At 48.3% G+C, this 19,650-nt stretch overlaps 1 protein-coding gene across 2 annotated transcripts in view; it reads left to right on the forward strand.

Annotated features, from left to right (window-relative positions):
- The window catches only part of ELK3 (ETS transcription factor ELK3), a 68,122-nt gene that overhangs the window by 35,825 nt on the left and 12,647 nt on the right, over positions 1–19,650 (forward strand). For both annotated transcript variants that reach the window (XM_047866307.1, XM_047866306.1), the window contains exon 3: positions 12,840–13,619. In XM_047866307.1, coding sequence (XP_047722263.1) covers positions 12,840–13,619 — 780 coding nt within the window. The remainder of the gene's footprint in view (positions 1–12,839; positions 13,620–19,650) is intronic.

A 19,650-nucleotide genomic window follows, 5' to 3' on the forward strand; every position in this document is an offset into this window, starting at 1 on the left:
TTCAGTGGTTGTGTAGACACGCTGATAGAACCCTTAACGTTCCCATCATACCGCCCACCACCCACCCACCAGCCCAGCTGCTCCTCTGGGCAGGCCTCCTCCCCACCTCCTGCCTGTGCTCTGACAACAGTTTACCCCGGCTCCTACCCCCTGTTTGTGACATAAGGAGCGGAAGCTCGCTTGTGTGGAGGATTTGTCTTAAGCCAGCCCTGTGGTAGATGTTTTTACATTTATTGACTCATTTTCTAACATGTGAAAGGCCTATCGTCACAGTTGGCAACGGGCCCATTTTAGTGGTGGGATACTGAGTCTCTGAGAGGTTAAGTAAGAGACTCGAGACAGAGCAGCTGGTAAAGCAGCAGAACCTTCCGTCTAGGAGGCTTGACCCCCCCCTCCGCCCCCCCCCCCCCCCGTTCATGCTGAGGATTGTGAGGCTGGAGGATCGCACAGCTACAGAGTCACGGGCCCAAACTTGAATCCCGCATTCCTAATATCGCTGGTTATTACCCCGGGGTAGGTAGAGAAAGGAGACTAACCCCTGTTTGTTCAAAATGACAGTGGAAGAACTGCTGGCTGAGTTCTCGGAGCCAGCCGAAAATGTGAGGTTTGGCAGCCCCGGACCCTCCCCCCACCCGCTTCCCATGTGTCCAGTGATGCTTCCTAAAGAAGCCAGAGCAGGGCAGAGCACCCCCCTGCCTGTGCACCTGCCCAGCATCCTACAGCCTCTTGGAAAGACTCCAAACTCCCTCACCATCTGGCCCCAGCCAGACTGCCTCTCCCGCACCACCCCAGCCTGCCACCCGTCATGGCACCTACTCCGACCTCATCCTTCCCGGGGCTCTCCCTCCACTTTTCCTGCCTGGCCCACTATAGCTCATCCTCGGATGCCTCTCTGCTTCTCCTCCACCTGATGCCTGCACTTGGCGTTGTCTTCTCCCCTGTGTTCCCCTGCCCTTGTGCCTGCCTCGCTGATCGGGTGCTGGTCTTCCTTACCATTCCTCGTGTCTGTGCATCGCCTGGCACGCAGTGGGTGCCAAAGGAACGTAGGACGGACACGGGATGGACGAGCCTGAAGCAAACCTGATTCTCTGTAGCGTAAAAAGAAGTCCGTCATCTTGGAGTGTCAGCACTGCCAAGGACCTAAGAAACCTGCCCTGCTTGCCTGCCCGCCCTCCAGTAAGTGAGGAGGAGGTGAATCTGAAAATCCATGGCAAAGGCAGGGTGAGAACACGCTCCCAGACCACCTGTGGCTCCCGGCCCCAGCGCTGGAGGTGGCTGCTCAAAGTCATTGTTGGCAACTCCCTGCCCCGCAGGGCAAACGGGAAAGCATGTGCTGGGGGAACGGTTTTACATTTGGTTTTATTAACACTCCAGAGGCCTTTAATAAAAATGCCCTTGAGTGTTGAAAGAGAGCCAGCAGGGAGACAAGACTCTCAGTTCCAGGGGAAGCAGCCACAAGCCCGGAGGGGATGGAAAAATGCTCTGAATGTCCACTTGCAGGTTGGGCATCCGGCCAGGCTCCTCTTGTTCACAGGCCCCCAGGATAGCACAGTAACTCGGGTGGCGAGGGTGAGGAGCCCTCCAATGTCAGGCTGGCCGAATTTGGAGAGACGGTTCACACGGCAGTTTAGCAGTGCCAGAGAATAAAGAAATCTCAACCCAAACCACAAAGAAACCTCCGCCGGGAGTCCGCCAATTCGAAGACAGAGTTGGAGCCCTTTATTGGCAGCACATTATTCTTAGAAGTTGGAAGGCGGATGTGTGTGTGTGTGCATGTGCTAGTGTGTGTGCTCCAAGCTTAAGCTTTAGACAGAGGACAGCCCTGGCGTCATCTGTCTCGGTGCCTTCGGTAGCCTGGCCGTGTACAGGCAGGCCAAGCTCTCAGGAAGGGCCATGCCTCCCTGCCATGCTGGACAGAGCCTTTAAGAAGGGAGGGTGGTTATGTTTTGGTGGCTCAAAACAATAGAAATTTATTCTCTCAACATCCCAGAAGCCGGAAGTCCAAAATCAAGGTGTCAGCTGGGACATGCTCCCTTTGAAGGCTCTAGGGGGGAATCCTTCCTTGCCTTTTCCAGCTTCCAGTAGCCCCGGCAGCCCTCGGCGTTTCTCGGCTGTGACTGTGTGGCTTCAGCCTCTGTGTCTGTCCCTCTCCTTCTTCTGTGCCTTCTTCCCTGTGTGTCTCCCTGTGCCTTTCCTCTTGTTGTAAGGACTCTACGTGTTGAATTTAGTGCCCACTCTCTCCCCGGTGATTCCAGCCCAATATCCTTAACCGAGGACATTTGCAAAGATGTTGTTTCTAAATAAAGTCACATTGTGAGGTGCTGCGTGGAAATGAATTTGGGGGAGGCACTGTTCAACTCACTAGGGAAAGGAAAGACTGCCCCAGGGAGAGGCAGCTTAAGTTGGTGGGTCGGAGTCCTCACACAGCTGTTCCTTAGGATGGCAGGTGTGAGGTGAGCCTGTCCACGACAGATTCGCAGCGGAGCTCCGTATGGCCCTCCAACTGCTCTGTGTGCCTTTGGGTTCAGATGGCAGTGAGTAAGAGGGGCCAGATGCAAGCAGCCGTCAGATGCTTCAGGGACAGAGGCCGGATTCACTTCCTTTTCTGTTCCTCAGGGCCTACCAAGGAGCCTTCCATATGAAAGCGTCTGAAATGTTGTTGAAAGAATGCTTGCTTGTTAGAGAGGAGGAACTTTGAGCCTGACTCCTACAGTGAGTACTTGTTCTAACTTTGGAGAGAGGACAGTCAGGTTTTGTGTCAGGAAAGAGTGAGTCAGCCAGTGGTCTGGATGGGAACCCAAAATGAGGCGCTTAAGGCTGGGAACTGGTGGCCCAGAGACACGTCTCCGCTACCAGTTTGTGAACTAAGCTTGGCGCCTCACGTCTCTCATCTGTAAAATGGGTATCAGCGTGTTGTAAGGATTATGTGAGATTATGTGTAAGCCTTCAGTAAACTATAAGGTGAGGTGCCCAAATAGGGAATTCAGATTATTTGAGGGGCGCCTGGCTGGCTCAGTCGGTAGAATGTGCCACTCTTGATTTTAGGATTGTAAGTTCAAGCCCCATGTTGAGTGTAGAGATGACTTAAAAACAAAATCTTAAAGAAAAAAAAGAATTTAGGTTACTTGAAGGCAGAATCCGATGAAAAGACACTGTGATACAATGGGGATGCTATACAATTAGATCATTGCTTGCTAAGCAGAATTGCACTGGATGGATGAGAGGTCCTGCGTTGAGGACCTCTGAGTGGGGCACTGATATATATTGATTTTTTAGAAAAAAAAAACCAATACCCTGTGTAGTATTTTTGTTCTGCCTTTAGAGGTGAGCAAATGGAGGCCTACAGAAGTTCAATACCTTTCTCAAGGTCAGAGGAAGTAGAGAAACTGGGATTTGCAGCCAGGTCCATTCCCCCAGTGCTGGTTCCTTAACATCTGGCCCCCCCGGGATCCGGCCTGTGGACGCTCAGAGATGCTGGTCCGTGCTCCCCATGCTCACCTGTGAACACTTCTGCTGCTTAGTGGGGGCCACGACCAGGCTGTGGGTGTGGATGCCAGCTTCCTGCTCTTCTTCGGTCAACCGTATCTCTTGGCTGTCACCCGCTTTGAGGTGGGCTTCTGAGGTCCGGTCTGCTGCAGTGGAGCCGCCGGGTCCCTGGTGCCTCGTGCAGGGTGACCTGTCAGAGCAGGCCCCTCCTCTCCTCTGTGGGTGGGCAGAGGCAGTTGTATTTCCAGCTAAGGAATAGACTTTAGCGAAAGCTGGTCTTCCTCACGAGGAGCCAGAAATGACCTTTCCTAAGGACCTTGCTTCCTTAGCACAAAGCTGGTTTTCCCAGGCTCTCTGCAGGTACCCCCCACCCCGTTACTCTGGAATGCAGAGCCCCAGGGTCCCAGCCTGCTGACTTGAGCAGCAGCCTCCGAGCCAACAGTGGCTGCTTTCTGGGGGAGGGCGTGGCAGGGATAGGATTGGTTTAAGCTTCATCTCCACCCTTTGCAAAGCTGCTGGTCTTGGGCTGGTAAGTGTTTCTTTCAGAGCCTGCTTCATTCTTGAAAAGAAAAACAAAGGGCTTGATTTGACAACTAGTGCATATGAAACATATGTTATTTAATGTGAAAATGCAGAGAAGCAAAAAGAAATATTACAAATCACTGGCAATCCTACCACTGTTTTATCATACATCTTTTGAGATTTTTTCTTTTCTTTTATATAGTTATTTCTTTAAAATAATGGAAGCATCCCATGCATGCTGCTTTTTTCACTTAATGTGCATTTATTTTTATTTTTTTAAGTTTACTTATCTATTTTGAGAGAGAGACAATGTGAGTGAGGGAGGGGCAGAAAGAGAGGGAGAGAGAGGATCCCAAGCAAGTTCTGTGCTGTCAGCGTAGAGCCCGATGCAGGGCTCGAACTCACCAAACTTTGAGATCACGACCTGAGCCAAAGCCAAGAGTCTGACCTTTAACCAACTGAGCTACCCAGGTGCCCCTTCACTTACTGTACATTTATTTAAAGGCATAGGAAATGTTCACAATGCACTGTCGTCTTCAGTAGTCATGTGGGGAGCACCTGGGTGGTTCAGTCAGTTAAGCATCCAACTTCAGCTCAGGTCATGGTCTCACGACTTGTGAGTTCAAGCCCCATGTCTGGCTCTGTGCTGACAGTTCAGAGCCTGGTCCCTGCTTCAGATTCTGTCTCTCTCTCTGTGTGTGTGTGTGTGTCCCAAATATAAACAAACATTAAAAAAATTCTTAAAGTAAAATAGCCACATGGTATTCCACTGTAGGGCCCTCCCAGTATTTAACCCACTCCTGTGGGACAGGAAGTTGGGTATAACCTCCCTTCCCATCAATAGCCTTGACTTCTTCATCTTTAAAATGGGATCCCAGTGCTGGGCTGTGGCTGTTCGAGTATGGCATGTGGTAGGCTCTCGTAAATGCTTGCTTCTTGCCTTTGCTCTTTCTGGCCCCGGGTTCCTTTCATGTAGAGTATCTACCGTGGTGAGATGAATGTCCTCAAAATAAATCCATCCTGCTTCCCCTGCCCAGGGATCTTGGTGACAGGCGTGCAGGGCCAGCAGCCCGCACTGCCCTCCCCTGGGACCCAGCCCCAGCAGACACCGAAGAGCGGGGCTGCTCCCTCCTGTCTGGGCAGTGTGTTTCCTGCTCTGAGAGGCAATGGAGAACAGCGGAGATCGGCTGGAGTGTCTGCTTAGTGTCTGTACCGCTTGCCGGGCTAGACGGGCTGCCTCTCTTCCTCCTGAGCGGGACACTTGGATTCCACATCTGCTGCCCTGAGGGCCAGCCCCCTCCACCCCACCCCTGAATTCGTTGGAGTGTGTGAGGTTTTTTTCACAGTGCATGTTGAGTGCTGGCCATGCTAGGTATGATCTGCTGTAAGCCTTGCGTCTATTTTTTGTCTGAACCCAACTAAATAAAACATCGTGTTTCCTCTGTTGGTCGAGATATATAAACCAGATGTAATTCTGTCTTCCATATGACCCAGCTCAGTACCCAGAACTGTGGCTAAAGTAAGGGGAATACACGCAGCCTTCAATGGGTTTAATTTTGACGATTTATTTGTCACTGGGGTGGATACAGAGTGGATTTTATGTTTTGTTTTGCTTTCGCTTAAATGGGAATGTAAAAATAATAATACTAAGAGCTACTGTGTATTGTGGGCTTATCGTGTGTGGCTATGTCAGGTGTTCTGCTATAAGCTTTAAATGGATTATTTCATTCAATTTCATGAGGCAGGTGGTAGATCAGTCCCCATTTTATAGATGGGGAAACTGAGACACGTGGCTGGTAAGAGACAGGAGTGGTAGTTGAATTCACTCCTTATAATCCCAGTGACAGCCTTTGTGACACAGTCAAGTGGGCGTGTGTGGAAGGATCCATCACTCTGTCTTCTCAGCCCTGTTGCTGCTGCTGTTGGATTAGGAGAAGGTTGGGCTGTTAGGAAGAATCTCCTGCATGGCCTTTCCTGCCGTGTTAGTGAGCCGCTGACATTTTCCAGTTTTGAGAAAAAGACAGGTGAATTGCAGAATCAGAGGGTAGGAGTCCTGCCGTTCCTGGAAGCCCTCAAATGGTGGAAAATCAAGGGAGCTGTAGTCATACCTGTGGAGAACCCATAACTAGTCCGGCTCCTCCTTGGTCCAGGAACGGCAGTGGGGAGGGCAGGGGAGCACTGGGATAAGAAGTCTGAACACCGGAAAGCTTGATGCATGACCTTAGATCACAACTGGGGTGCCAGGGCAGAGCCAATGCATGAGGCACATATGTGCTGAGTCCATGGATAAGTGAAATTAAAGTGTATTAAACTCTCTTAGGGGGCGTGGGGTTGTAGTGTTTCGCATATGGCCCTCGGTGTCTGGGAGTTTTCTGTTTGAAAATGCTAGCAAGAAAGCACATGTAGTTATACATGTGGGACACATTCACATGCAGCCTGAACCAACCTGGGGATTAGCCACAGAAAATTGCATCTCTCATGGGGTGAAGCCTCTGGTTTCCTGCCCGGGTCAATTCTCTTTACAGTGAGAGTCATTCATTCAACAAACATGTAGTTAACTTAATATTATCCTTAATAACATCAAAATTCAGAGGCTAAATTGAATTCCTCAAGCATCTCTTCATTACCTAGTACTGCCTACCATTTTTTTAAAAAGGTCACAATACTTAATAGATGCATTTCTAGTTTATCCGCTCTGTGGCATTATTTACACAGGCTCTTTCTTTCTCTTCAGTGGGAGGAGAAAGCAGAGTTGAGTATGTGTGTACATGTTTAAACCACACTTACGGACACCTCTATTTTTATCAGTAAGCCTGGACCCTGTCAGGGCAACAGACAGCACCGGGGGAAATGGAAATTTGACTTGCTCTCTGTGTTTTCCATCCTGTTAGCATGAAATAACTAAGGGAGACTCACTGGCCCCTCAGTTGCCAGAGGTAGCTGGTGGGTCAGGAAGGATTCCTTTGCACGGGATGGCCAGCCACAGTCCTACCCCCAACAGGCTGCTTGCCCTTAGGCTCCTGCAATCTCAGAACACCAACTGGGGAGTGGCAACGGTGGGAGCAGCTTCCCACTGTCCCCTGGAGCTCCCACTTAGCGTGTGTCAGGTGGACGTTCTTTTCCCCTCCTCAAGTCCGTCTCTTCCTGGCTGCCTGTGATCTCACACAGAATGCGGGGTCAGGAGTCCACCCTGGTTGTGAATATATACTTAATGGGAAATGACCAGCAGGGAGGCTGATCTCACATGTGTAAAGGGCAGCAGATGTGTGCAACTGTTGGTCTAAAACCATGTTGGAGAAAGTCACTTAGCTCAACTGGACACAGACAGCATTGGTCAGGTTACCAGGCAACTGTAAGCAACACATACTTGTGGGTCTGGGAGGAAGGGGTGAAAAAAAACGGACTTTCTGTAAATACTCTCATCACTTTTCATAATAAGAGCCTGTCCCCAAGTGCTCCTCTGTCCTGAATAGTCTCAGCCTGAGTCTTATGTCACCTTCCATTGTGGCCAAGCACTCTGGAATCAGACTGCCCGCGTACTAGCTTGTGACCAGAGGTAATTTATACTCTGAGCCTCAGTTTGCCCATCTCTAAGATGGGGATCATAATAGTTCTAGTCACTCGGAGGATTACATGAATTCACAGCGGTCAAATTCTTAGTACGCAGCCTGATAGATGATATGTGCTCACCAACCACTACCTATTATTCCCCTATACTATGATTGTTCTCAGCAAACTTCTCCTGGGGCAAACTCTTGAAAGGAAATCTCCCTTTGGAGACCACAGAGAGATCTCCAAACATACATGCTATTGAGGTGCTCTCAGGGTCTGTCCTGGAAGTTAAGGGGCTGTGACGTCAGCTTCCGGGCACATACCTCCTCTGAGTCTACCTACTACCTAGGTCTCAGGCCATGAGCATCCTGGTTGGGGGGCTTTCCTTACCAGCTCCCCTCCTGAGCAGATTTTCCTGTGATGTGTTAGGCTCTCAAACAGTGGGGCTACACAGTGCTCTGACCTCCCTCCTGCACCCTCCACACACCTTCTTGCCCGGCCTCATTTCCAGAGCTTCTAGATTATCTAGGTAGCCAGATCGACTCCATCTTTTTTCTTTTTCTTTTCTTTTCTTTTTTAAAGTCTACTTATTTATTTTGAGAGAGAGTGCGAACAGGCGAGCGGCAGGGAGAGGGAGAGAGAGAATCCCAAGCAAGTTCCACAGTCAGCACAGAGCCTGATGTGGGGCTCGAACTCATAAACCATGAGATCATGACCTGAACTGAAATCGAGAGTCGGATGCTTAACTGACTAAGTCACCCAGGCGCCCCATCCATCTTTTCTGATGGAATAGACCAACAAGCCCCTCCCTGGTTCTTTCCAAAGGTTCTTCCTCCTTTTGGTCAGCTCCTTAAATCATCTCCATCCCTGTCACTATAACCTTTTCCTAAAAAGCTCTGGTGGTGTCCTGGTAGTTCTCCCCACAGAGGCAACAGCTACTGAAGGGCCCCTTTTCTGTGGTTGAGTTCAGTAACCTTTGCGGAGGCTCCTTTTTTACATTCAGAGTAGGGTCAAGGCAGTCACCATCCAGCCATAGAAGGCTCCCACTGTCTGCCATTTAAACATGTAAGTGGTTTGGATGGACCTTGAGGGCATTATGTTAAATGAAATAAGAAAAAGACGAATACTGTATAATCACTTACATGTGGAATCTAAAAGAGCAGAAGTCTTAGAGAATAGAGTGGTGGTTACCAGGGGCTGAGGGGAGTGGAAATGGGGAAGTGTTAGTCAAAGGGCAAAAACTTCTAGCCATAAATGAATAAGTTCTGGAGATCTAAGTTATAGATGGTGACTATAGTTAACAATACCCTACTGTATACTTGTAAGTTGCTAAGAGAGTAGATCTTAAATGTTATCACCACCATCACCACAAAATGGTAATTATGTGAGGTGATAGGTGTGTTAACCATCCTTATTGTGGTAAACATTTTGCAATGTGTACGTGCATCAAATCTTCATATTGTACATCTTAAACTTCACAATGTTATATGTTAATTATATCTCAGTAAAGCTGGACAGAGAAGATTTCTCATGTTCTGTTTTTTTTTTTTTTTTTTTAATTTTTTTTTTTTTTCAACATTTATTTATTTTTGGGACAGAGAGAGACAGAGCATGAACGGGGGAGGGGCAGAGAGAGAGGGAGACACAGAATCGGAAACAGGCTCCAGGCTCTGAGCCATCAGCCCAGAGCCCGACGCGGGGCTCGAACTCCCGGACCGCGAGATCGTGACCTGGCTGAAGTCGGACGCTTAACCGACTGCGCCACCCAGGCGCCCCTCTCATGTTCTGTTTTAAAGAAACAGTTTCATTGAAGTATAATTCACATACCATCCAATTGACCCATTGAAGGTATACACAGAATGGTTTTGAGTATATTGATTGTGTATCCAAAAGCACAATAAACTTTAGGACATTTTCACTACCCCTCCCAAATCCTTACTTTTTAGTGTCACCCCGCAATTCTTCCACATCCCCCTCCCAAATCCTAGGAAATGACTAGTCTACTTTTTGTCTCTATAGGTTTGTCTCTTGTGGACATTTTATAGAAATAGAATCTATCACATATGTGGCCTTTGGGGCTGGCTTCTTTCACTCAGCATAACGCATTCAAGGTGCATCCACAGTGACGTCCATACATCATGCCTGATTGTGGCTGGATAATCTGTTGTAGGAATATTCCACATCTTGGTTATCCATTTGTCAGTTGACGCTCATGTGAGTTGTTCCTTATGTTCTTTGGAACACATCAAAGCCCCACTCTTTGAGACTGCCTTTCAGTTCCCAACCATTTTATCAGGAGGCGAGGCCTTTTTGTTATTTTTATCACAGCCCCAAATTACTCCTTGGTTTCCTTACGAATATAATCCCTGCTCAGATGTTATGTTTTGAATACCCATAATAAAATTAAAGGTTTTAAAGAGAAAGTTTACAAGACGTGCCTGAAGAAACTATTCAGACCATACAGTTTCTCTTTTCTTCTATGTAATTATTTAGGCTCTAATAATTCAGGCAGTTCAGAGGGATGTTCAGACTGGCTGAGGACAAAGAAAGTTTTCCAACCCTAGGGAGAAAAATGTTCGTGAAAACCAAAAATACTTTAGCAGCGGTAGACACCAGGCGAGCATGCTTTCTGTTCGCTGAGAGCCCACTCTGAGTCAGGTGGCTCCAGTGACACCCTTATTTAACCCTGTCCTACTGGGAGCAGCTTTCTCCTAGGTGCTGGAGCACCGCTGAGATAATGCCAAGCAGGCCCAGGTGGGACTTGCAAGTTTTGCAAATTTCTCTGAAGGTTTGTGACTTTTTCAGCTTTGCTAGTGTTGAGTGTGCAAATGAGATCAGATGGGGGTATAAGTGGCATTCCGTGAGTTAAATCGCGGTCCCCAGCACCAGGATGCCAGGCACTAGAATTGTTCAGCTTTGAATCTGAAAGTGCCCAGGGGTGGGAGCCTGTGTGTTGGTGCTGAGCAAAGATTCACCAGGATTTGCGTTACTGGGATTTCCGGTGCTGAATGGTGACATTGTGTGTCCCTCCCTTAGATACCTGCCCTGAGGGATTCCTGCTCAAAAATCTCAGTGGCATAGTAAATATGCCCTCCCCTCCTGACTGCTAGATAAATTCACTTCTGGGATTTGATGATCTGTCTAAGGAAAAAAACTGCAAATCAGAATGCTGTGATGTAACAAGAGGGAAGGCAAGAACATAATTACAAACCCAACGATTGCGAAAGGAACATCAGCATTTAATTAAATTTTGTCTCTATGGTATATTTGGAAGTTGCTAAGAGAGTAGGTCCTAAAAGCCCTCATCACAAGAAAAAAATTTTTTTTTATTTTTTTAAATGTTTGTTTTTGAGAGAAAGAGAGCATGAGTGAAAGAGGGGCAGAGAGAGAGAGAAGGAGACACAGAATCTGAAGCAGGGACCAGGCTCTGAGCTGTCAGCACAAAGCCCAACATGGGGCTCGAACCCACAAACTGTGAGATCATGACCTAAGCGGAAGTCAGGTGTTTAACTGACTGAGCCACCCAGGCACCCCAGAAAAAAAAATTTAAACTGTGTGGTAATGTTAATTAGACTTACGGTGGTGGTCCTTTAACAATATATGCAAATGTCAAGTCATTACTGGTACATCTGAAACTAACAATATTACATGTCAATTACATCTCCATTTTGAAAATTTCACCTCTGGGAGCATCGGGATGGCTCAGTCAGTTAAGCGTCCACCTCTTGATTTTGGCTCAGGTCATGATCTCAAGGTTCATGAGATCGAGCCCCACGTCGTGGTACTGAGTGTGGAGCCTGCTTGGTGTTCTCTCTCCCTCTCTCTCTGCCCCTCCCCTGCTCATGCTGTCTCTCTCTCTCTCTCTCTCAAAATGAATAAATAAAACTTAAAAAAAATGAAAATTTTACCTCTACTAAGGGATTCTTTGATTCTCTCCACTCAAATTATTGTGGAAATGTGAAAAAGCTTAGGCTTCAGAATGAGTAGATCTTGGTGGTTCTTGGGCAGATGAGTCCCCATCTCTGAGCTTGTGTCATAAGATGACACGTTCCACCCTGCAGGAGGGTGAGTGTGAAAGCAGATAAGAGCTTGTGTGCAACACCCAGTACACAGTAGGTGCTCACTAGGAGCTACTACTTCTAAAGTACTTCTCCCCAAAATTATATATATATATATATATATATATATATATATATATATATATATTTTTACCCTCACTCGTACCGAAGTTTTAGGAGGAACAGTTTGTAAGGAACCACTCTGAATCTTTTTCCCACAGGATGGCGCTGCTGACTCTTTGTGCTTGAGGGAAGACCATCTTTGTCTCCTGGAGCACCTTGGACCCCACAGACATTTGATAGATATTTGCTGATGTTCCAATTTAATAAACCTCAAGAACGGTATAAAGCCTTTCATATGAGGTCCCTTCTCCCAACGGGATGTGAAAACTTTTGCAGTGATTATTGGTTTTCATTTACATCTTAATGTGTGAGGGCTGGAGCCATAAACTGAAGAACCGGAAGTAGATACTAACAACTGGAAATTCTGTGGGAGTGATGTAAATATCAAAGTAGACACTTTGTTTTTCCTCCAGTGGCTTTCTTGGCAGAAAATTAGAAAGGAAAAAATGGCTACATGATTTAAGAAAACATTGTGGTGTTTGGTGATAATAGCTTACATCTCTGTAATGCTTTCCAGCTTGCAGAATGCTTTCCTATTATTATTTCATTGAATTCTCGTAAGTGAATTACCTCCCAGAGGTGGGTAAGACAATACTGCATCACGGTTGAGGAAATGCTGCTTCTACCACTTACCTACCGTGTGGTTTATGTGGGTTATTTAAGCACTGCAAGCTTATTTCCTGAAGTTTTAAAACGAGAGTTTAATAATTTAGTTTTTAGTTAATCATACCTTCCTTTTAGGGTCGCTGTACAGGTTATATGAGACGATGCGTGGACACTGCCAGCCCCCTAGTAAGTGCTGAATAAATGGTGACTTACGACATTAGGTGTGATAGTCCTTCACAGATGAGGAAACTAAAAATTTAGACAGCCAGTTTGCTAAAGATCACACCGTTAGTAGTCAGAACAGGAAGCAAATCGCAAATCCAGTTCTGCTGCCTCCAACTTGAGTCCTCTTTCCACTACACCTTAGCCAAGAAGCGTGAACCAGGAGGAATATTATAGGGCTTCTGCCGGCACAACTCCCCGTGACCACGCACGTCGTACTCCGTATCTCTGGTGCATTGATCTTTTCAATGTCTCCTTTTGTATTCACAGAACATCATCAAAAAGGTGATTGGGCAGAAGTTTGTGTACAAGTTTGTCTCTTTCCCGGAGATACTGAAAATGGACCCTCACACGGTGGAGATCAGCCGGGAGAGCCTTTTGCTGCAGGACAGCGACTGCAAGGCGCCTCCCGAGGGCCGCGAGGCACACAGACACGGCTTGTCAGCCCTCAAAAGCGCAAGTCGCAACGAATACATCCACTCAGGCCTGTACTCGTCCTTCACCATTAATTCCCTGCAGAACCCACCAGAATCCTTCAAGGCAATCAAGACAGAGAAGCTGGAGGAGCAGCCAGAAGACAGCCCTCCCGTGGAAGAAGTCAGGACTGTCATCAGGTTTGTGACCAATAAAACCGACAAGCACACCAGCAGGCCCGTGGTGCCCCTGCCCTCCACCTCTGAGGCCTTCCTGGCCTCGTCCGCCTCAGCCAAGGTCTCCTCTTTAATGTTGCCAAATGCCGCCAGCATTTCGTCCGCTTCACCCTCCTCGTCTCGGTCCCCGTCCCTGTCCCCCAGCTCGCCCCTCCCTTCTGAACACAGAAGCCTCTTCCTGGAGGCCGCCTGCCATGACTCCGATTCCCTAGAGCCCTTGAACCTGTCATCGGGCTCCAAGACCAGGTCTCCATCTCTTCCCCCAAAGGCCAAAAAACCCAAAGGCTTGGAAATCTCTGCGCCCCCGCTGGTGCTCTCTGGCACTGACATCGGCTCCATCGCCCTCAACAGCCCAGCTCTCCCCTCGGGATCCCTCACCCCAGCCTTCTTCACCGCACAGGTAAGAGCCGTCCCTGTCATCCGGGCTGCACGCCAGACTCAGTGGCATGGCAGAAAGGAAGAAAGAGCAACCAAAGCAACTTCCTTCTGCCCTTCGAAAGATCACCTTAGGGCCCATAGACCAAAGTCACGGTGTAGATGTGAAGGGAAGTTACTTTTCCATCCCCAGACCAAGGTGTTCAAAGAGAAAAGGTTTGGGATATCGACTGCAGTGTGACGCTCGATTGGTTTCTTGCTGTAAGTGGCTGAAAGTGATCATAATATGGAGCATGTGCCCTGGCCATCAAAGGAGATCCAAACAGTCATTTCCTAGGGAAAGTTAAGCAGGCTGAGTGACGTTTCAGAAGGCGTTTGGGCTTTGTGAAATTTGTATGACAGAGTCCTCTCTCCGGGCACCTGACAAAGTAGCTGTTTGTTTTCCGTTAATGAGAAGATAGATGTTAACCGATACTGCCACTGCAGTCATCAGGGTGGATGTGCCTTGTCCTGTATTCTCTGACAAGAAATGTAAGGGCCACACCCAGTGGTGAGAAAGAGATTCTTCAATAAAAGCAGTGCTCCTCTGACAAAACCCAGTTTCACGGGTCCACATCACGAGGGGGAGGAAAGCAAACTTGTGGAGTAAGAAAGTCTTCAGTGTTATTAACTCCCACGAGAAGGCAGCCTTTTCCGCTAAGGTGCTGGTTGTTTTCTTTTGTGTTTTGTTTTGTTTTTTAAGTAATCTCTACGCCTGATGTAGAGCTCGAACTCACGACCTTGAGACCAAGAGTCACATGCTTTACCCACTGAGCCAGCCAGGACTTTTCCTTTAAATACGATACACAGATGCCCTTTCTTGTCCAGCTGGCAGTTGTAGGGCAAAGGCAGAGCAGGTGCTGGTAAACCCCATCTCTGCTTCCTCTGGAAAGTGGGGCACACTTTGGTGGCCGAGGTTAGACATATTGGCTTTGGGGTCACGGACCGGATTCCGTTCCTGGCTACGCTGCTTGGTGGCAGTGTGACGGTGGGCGCTCGCTCCCTGAGCCTGTTTGCACATCTGTGAAATGGGTTGTTGTGCAGGTCGAACGGGATAATGGGCACGCTAAGAGAGCTAGCTACAGCTGGCAGGTATGATCCTGGAACTCGGAGGCAGGTGGGAGCACCATCTCTGGCCTCTGCACTTGTTGCCGTAGATGTCCTTGCTGTAACCATCACGGGGGGAGGCAGCGCCATGGATTTTCATGTCTGCCAGCTACTGTTCTAAACGCTGGCCATGCACCACTTCAGTTCTTCTGCACGGCAGGCCCGTGAAGTAGATGCCGTTAGGTCCCGTTTTTCCAGCTGAGGTAAATGAGGCACGTGAAGTCAAGTAACTCATCCAAGGTCACAATAACAGGTGGGAGAAGCAAATGTGAACCCTGTCAGTCTGCTCCAGAATCCATCCTCTTCGGTAAAATGTTCTTGGCATGCCCTCTGGGAAAACACCCAGTTGTCCCTGATCATAACAGTCTGTGCCAAAGCCACTGAAAGCCACTCTTGGCCATTTTCCTCTCCATGGCTTCTCCCAAATTGATTGTGTCACCGGGATTTTGTGTCTGCTCAAGCTTGTGAGCCGGTCAGAATGAGCATGCTGCCCTTGTGCGGAGGGAGGGCGAAGGGCTCAGCTACTGGTCAGAATGAGCACGTGTGCTTTCAATCAGGCATCTTCTAATCAAACACAACTGTCCAGGGGCCGAGAACTGCTGAGTAAAATGGCTCAGAAACCGGTTCCTGGAGTAGCTCCAAGAGGTAACTGCCAGGGTGGACAATCTGAGGATGATCTCCCCTGGCCTCCTTTGTGTTTACAACTGTAAGGTTTAGAGAGGTCTTGAGCAAGGCCAAGGCCAACTCTGATTTCCGTATCTGCTTTCTCTGTGAGCCTGTGTCACCGTCTCTGAACAGATGCCAGTCCCGTAGCTGTCTCAGGAACGCAGCTCAGGCTAGCCCTGTGGTTTTGGACTGGACACGGTGGGTCTAGGGTGGCTCTGCTCAGTGGGACTGAGGACGGATGGTATGGCTGGGCCGAGGAGAGGAGGAACCTTGACATGAGAAGGGATAGAGCATGGACATGAACAAGTGAAGGCTAAACTCGGGACTGGGAGACACGACCCACTAGAACAGCCTAAAACCAGGGAGGGGAAACCAGAGGAAAGCCAGATGCTTTCATAAACCACTTGTGCCTTGGGCAGATGAGAGTGAGTGGTCCTCAGCCAAGCGGCGAGGGTAGGATGTTGATTGCGAGTTGGCGTCAGGAAGCCCAAGAAATGGGATCGGGGCTTCCAAAGGGAGAGAGGCCAAGGGCAGGGTCTGGCCTCGGGCTGAGAGTGCCTCTGGACCAAGCCGAGGGGTCAGGGGGTGGCCACTGGGTAGTGCTCTGAATGGATTCAGAGGAGTTAAGGGTTGCCTTTGGGGGATGGTGGAATCTCAGGACTTGAATTCCCTCACCTTCTAGCAGCGTCAGTTCTGCACCCAGTGCAGCCAACGGTGGCGGACAGGGAGGAAGAAACCGGAGGGAGGCCAGAGCAAGGGCAGGACCCGGGTCATGTGTTCATCCAAGTCGTTTCTCCGAGATCGGACAGGACGGTCACACCTGTCTCGGCTTGACAGTCCTCCAGGTGTTTAGGGCAGGCTTGGAGTCAGTGTAGGATTTGGATTCTCAGAGATTCCCTCCCCCAGGAACTGCTTTGGGTGCCTCAGAAACTAACCCTGGAGCCACGGTTCTCCCTCAGTGCACAGTCAGAGGCAAGGTCAGCTCTCTCAGTGGCTGGCCTCATCCCGAGGGGTGAGCCCATTTCCCAGAAATCCTCCCAGGGGGTGGGAGTGAAAACCTTCCCTTTGCTTCCAGGTCAACTCCAGGGGTTTCCTCGCCTGAAGGAGACTTGGGCCTTTGCCCCCACAGGCAGCAGTGATGTCTCATTCCTGCAGCTCATTGGTTTCCCTCCTACCTTCGCACTTTCTATCACAGAAATCACTTTCCTCTGTGGACTGTGCTGTGTGCAGCGACACCTTTGTACGTAAACACTGTTACCAGTGGGAACCTCCTATCAACCTTTCTTAACCCTTGTCTTTAGAAGAAATGAAAGGTGTGCTGTAATAACTTGATACCCTGAAAACGAAATTCCCAAGAATTTAGTTTATTTATCCCAAGAACCGTTTGTTTATTTTTTACTCATCCCAAGAATAATTCCCAGTTACTTTCAGCCAGAAATATGGCAGGAGGAACGGTAGGATTAAGAGCATCTTGGCATGAGCAGGGTCATGTGGTTACAGTTCCCTCCGGGGATCGTCTTCAATCACCTACCTTGCACAGGCCCAAATTCAGATTTGAAACGTCACCTAGGGTACGACGCGCATGAAAAAATGTGTATTATGCCCCAAACCATAGCCTCCGTGCCCTTCCGAACTATGTGTGGCGCATCCGCTGGAACCCGTACTGCCCAGTCGTGGTTATTCTTGGGAACCAAGATTATGAATATAGACGGACGTGATGATCACCCAAATACCCCTCAAGGGTGGATATGAGGAACTGAGGACAGAGCGTACAAAAGCCAGCTGCGTACCCAGCAGTGATGTAGTTGGAGCTCAGCCACTGAGGTCACACTGGACTGTTGGTAGAAGAGCAAGGATGTTCTCTCTCATGGCATGAACTACAGAAGTTGAGATGAGGGAGGAGCCAAGATATGAAACCCTCTTGGTTCCTAGCCAGGCGCCATAGAGACCGGAAGGGTGCCAGCTGGCTGGTTCCGTGCGTCCTCTGCACCGTGGTATTGTCTGTCACTCTTCCTTCCATTTGTCTCTTCTGTTCGGTGTCTCCCTCCTCACCTGTTCTCAGTGTGCAGTTAGTTCAGAACCGGAGGCTGCCACGTTGCTTTTCCCTTTATTTATGCCAAGGCCTCTGTTAATCTCACGTGTGATGTTTAAGATGCTGAACTCAGATATGCGCGGGCATCGGGGCATGAACTCCTCGTCAGAGTCTGAGCATGCATGCCCCAGGCTGTTTTATTAGCAGCGGCCTTGATTGGCATTAATTGAGTGGAGAGAACCTGCAGAGGACTGAAATGTGAAAACCTCCTTTCTTCACGTGCTGGTGGAGGTAACAGCTTTGGGCCAAAATCATGAGGTGGGAATTTGGAGTAAAATGGATGTGTCTGATGAGGAGCACTGAGGATATATTGCCTCGTGTCCCAGCTCTGGACTGGTTTCTCATCCTACTGTCTCCTTTGCCATTATCACAAAAGCAAAAACGATTTTCCCCTTCATACCACTCTCCACAACACTTTTCCAGCTTAGCCTAAAGCTTTCTCTATACTGACCCTATAGGGGACAGGTGTTCCTTCTAGAAGCTCTCGGCAGTGGAAGATGTTGTTGGTAGAGTTTTGCGTGACTTGACACTCCAGCTGAAGGTTCTTCCTTCCCTGGGCTCTGGGCTGCCCAGGATAAACAAATTGTGATAATGCCCTCCCTCTCTCCACCTCCAGGCCTGTCTCATCTCCCTCCTTTGCCTTCTTGGTTCCACTGCCTCCTCCCCAATTCTGCTCTTAACTCCTTTCCCCCTCCTGCCACTTGCTACACCTCCTGTAGACTCGCATGGAGTTCTGTTGGAACTCTCATGGAACCCTTTCATTAAGATCAGCACATTGAGTGCTACACAAACTTTTGTGTGATTTAACTTCTCTCTTAAAGTCTTTAAAATCGTTGTTTTTACTTGAGTTTGGGCAACTCCAGGAGTCTTCCAGAAATAGTTGACATTTATTTGAGGATTCGTTTTTAACCCCAGAATGGCATTGTCATGGATTCTGAGAGACTAAGATTTGTGATGTTTGTTGGTACAACAGAATGTTAAGCGGACATCCTGATCTCCTCTCCTTTATTTTCTAGAGCCCCAAAGACTTACCAGTATCTCATATTCCCAAGTCAAATAAGCCACATATACTTGTTGTTGAGCGGCTCATGCACATCCTATTTGGTCAGTAATGAACAGTTACTATGTTAATTAATTCTTCTAGGAGATAACTGTTCAACACCTACTCTTTGCTAGTGATTGAGGTATACAGAGGTGAACAAGATAGACCGTTCCTGCTCTCATGAGCTTGCTGTCCAATAGGTAAAGAATATGGGGTAATATAACTTAGGGTGATGTGAAATTATAGGGGATGCTGAAAACTGGATGAGGAATTCAGACTCGTTTTGATAAGAAATTAACAGCTTGCTGGGATTTTTAAAGAGAAACAAATTCCCTTTAGAATCTATCAACATATAATTATTGAGCATTATTTGCGAATCACTGAAAGGATACCAGGAGTATGTACAGTGCCTATTTTTATGACCTTAGGACCTAGCCAAAACAAGGCACGCACGCGCGCACACACACACACACACACACACACACACGGCATGTGGCAAGGGTCAAATACACAGTGCAGAGAAGCACCATAGGAACAGAAGAGGGGAAAGATCATTCAGTCCAATTCAACATATAGGAAGTGAGCACCTATTACATGTAAGATGCAGTGCTTGGAGCTGGGGATACAAACATGAATTAGTCTCTGATCATTAGGAGCTTATAACTTGCCTTAAATTCTTTGATACACTATCCCAGATCAGTACTGAAGAAATATTAAGAAGGTATTAATTTTGCTTGGGATGGGGAAGGGTGTTGACAGGGCTTCCTGGAAGGCATGAGCACACTTGGGCAGGGTAGCGACCATCTGGCACATAGGTGAAGGGGGCATTGTAGGCAGAGGAACAGCTTGAACCAAGCCATAAAGATATGAAACAGCTTAGTGAATGAGGGGCAGTACAGTGGTTCAGTAGGGAGTGGGGACAAATTGCAAAGGTGAAGCCCGTGGTTGGGAGATGGGGCATGAGTGACATAGTTGTGTTTTAGAACTCATCTTGATGACGTGGATTGGGGAGGGGTGAAGCTGGAACCAGTTAGGATACTATTATAATATTCCAGATGAAAGACAAGGGAGATCTAAGGCTGTGACAGTTGGGTGGGGCTAAAGGGGACA

This window comes from Prionailurus viverrinus, chromosome B4 (assembly GCF_022837055.1).
Source record: "Prionailurus viverrinus isolate Anna chromosome B4, UM_Priviv_1.0, whole genome shotgun sequence".
Taxonomy (NCBI): Eukaryota; Metazoa; Chordata; class Mammalia; order Carnivora; family Felidae; genus Prionailurus; species Prionailurus viverrinus.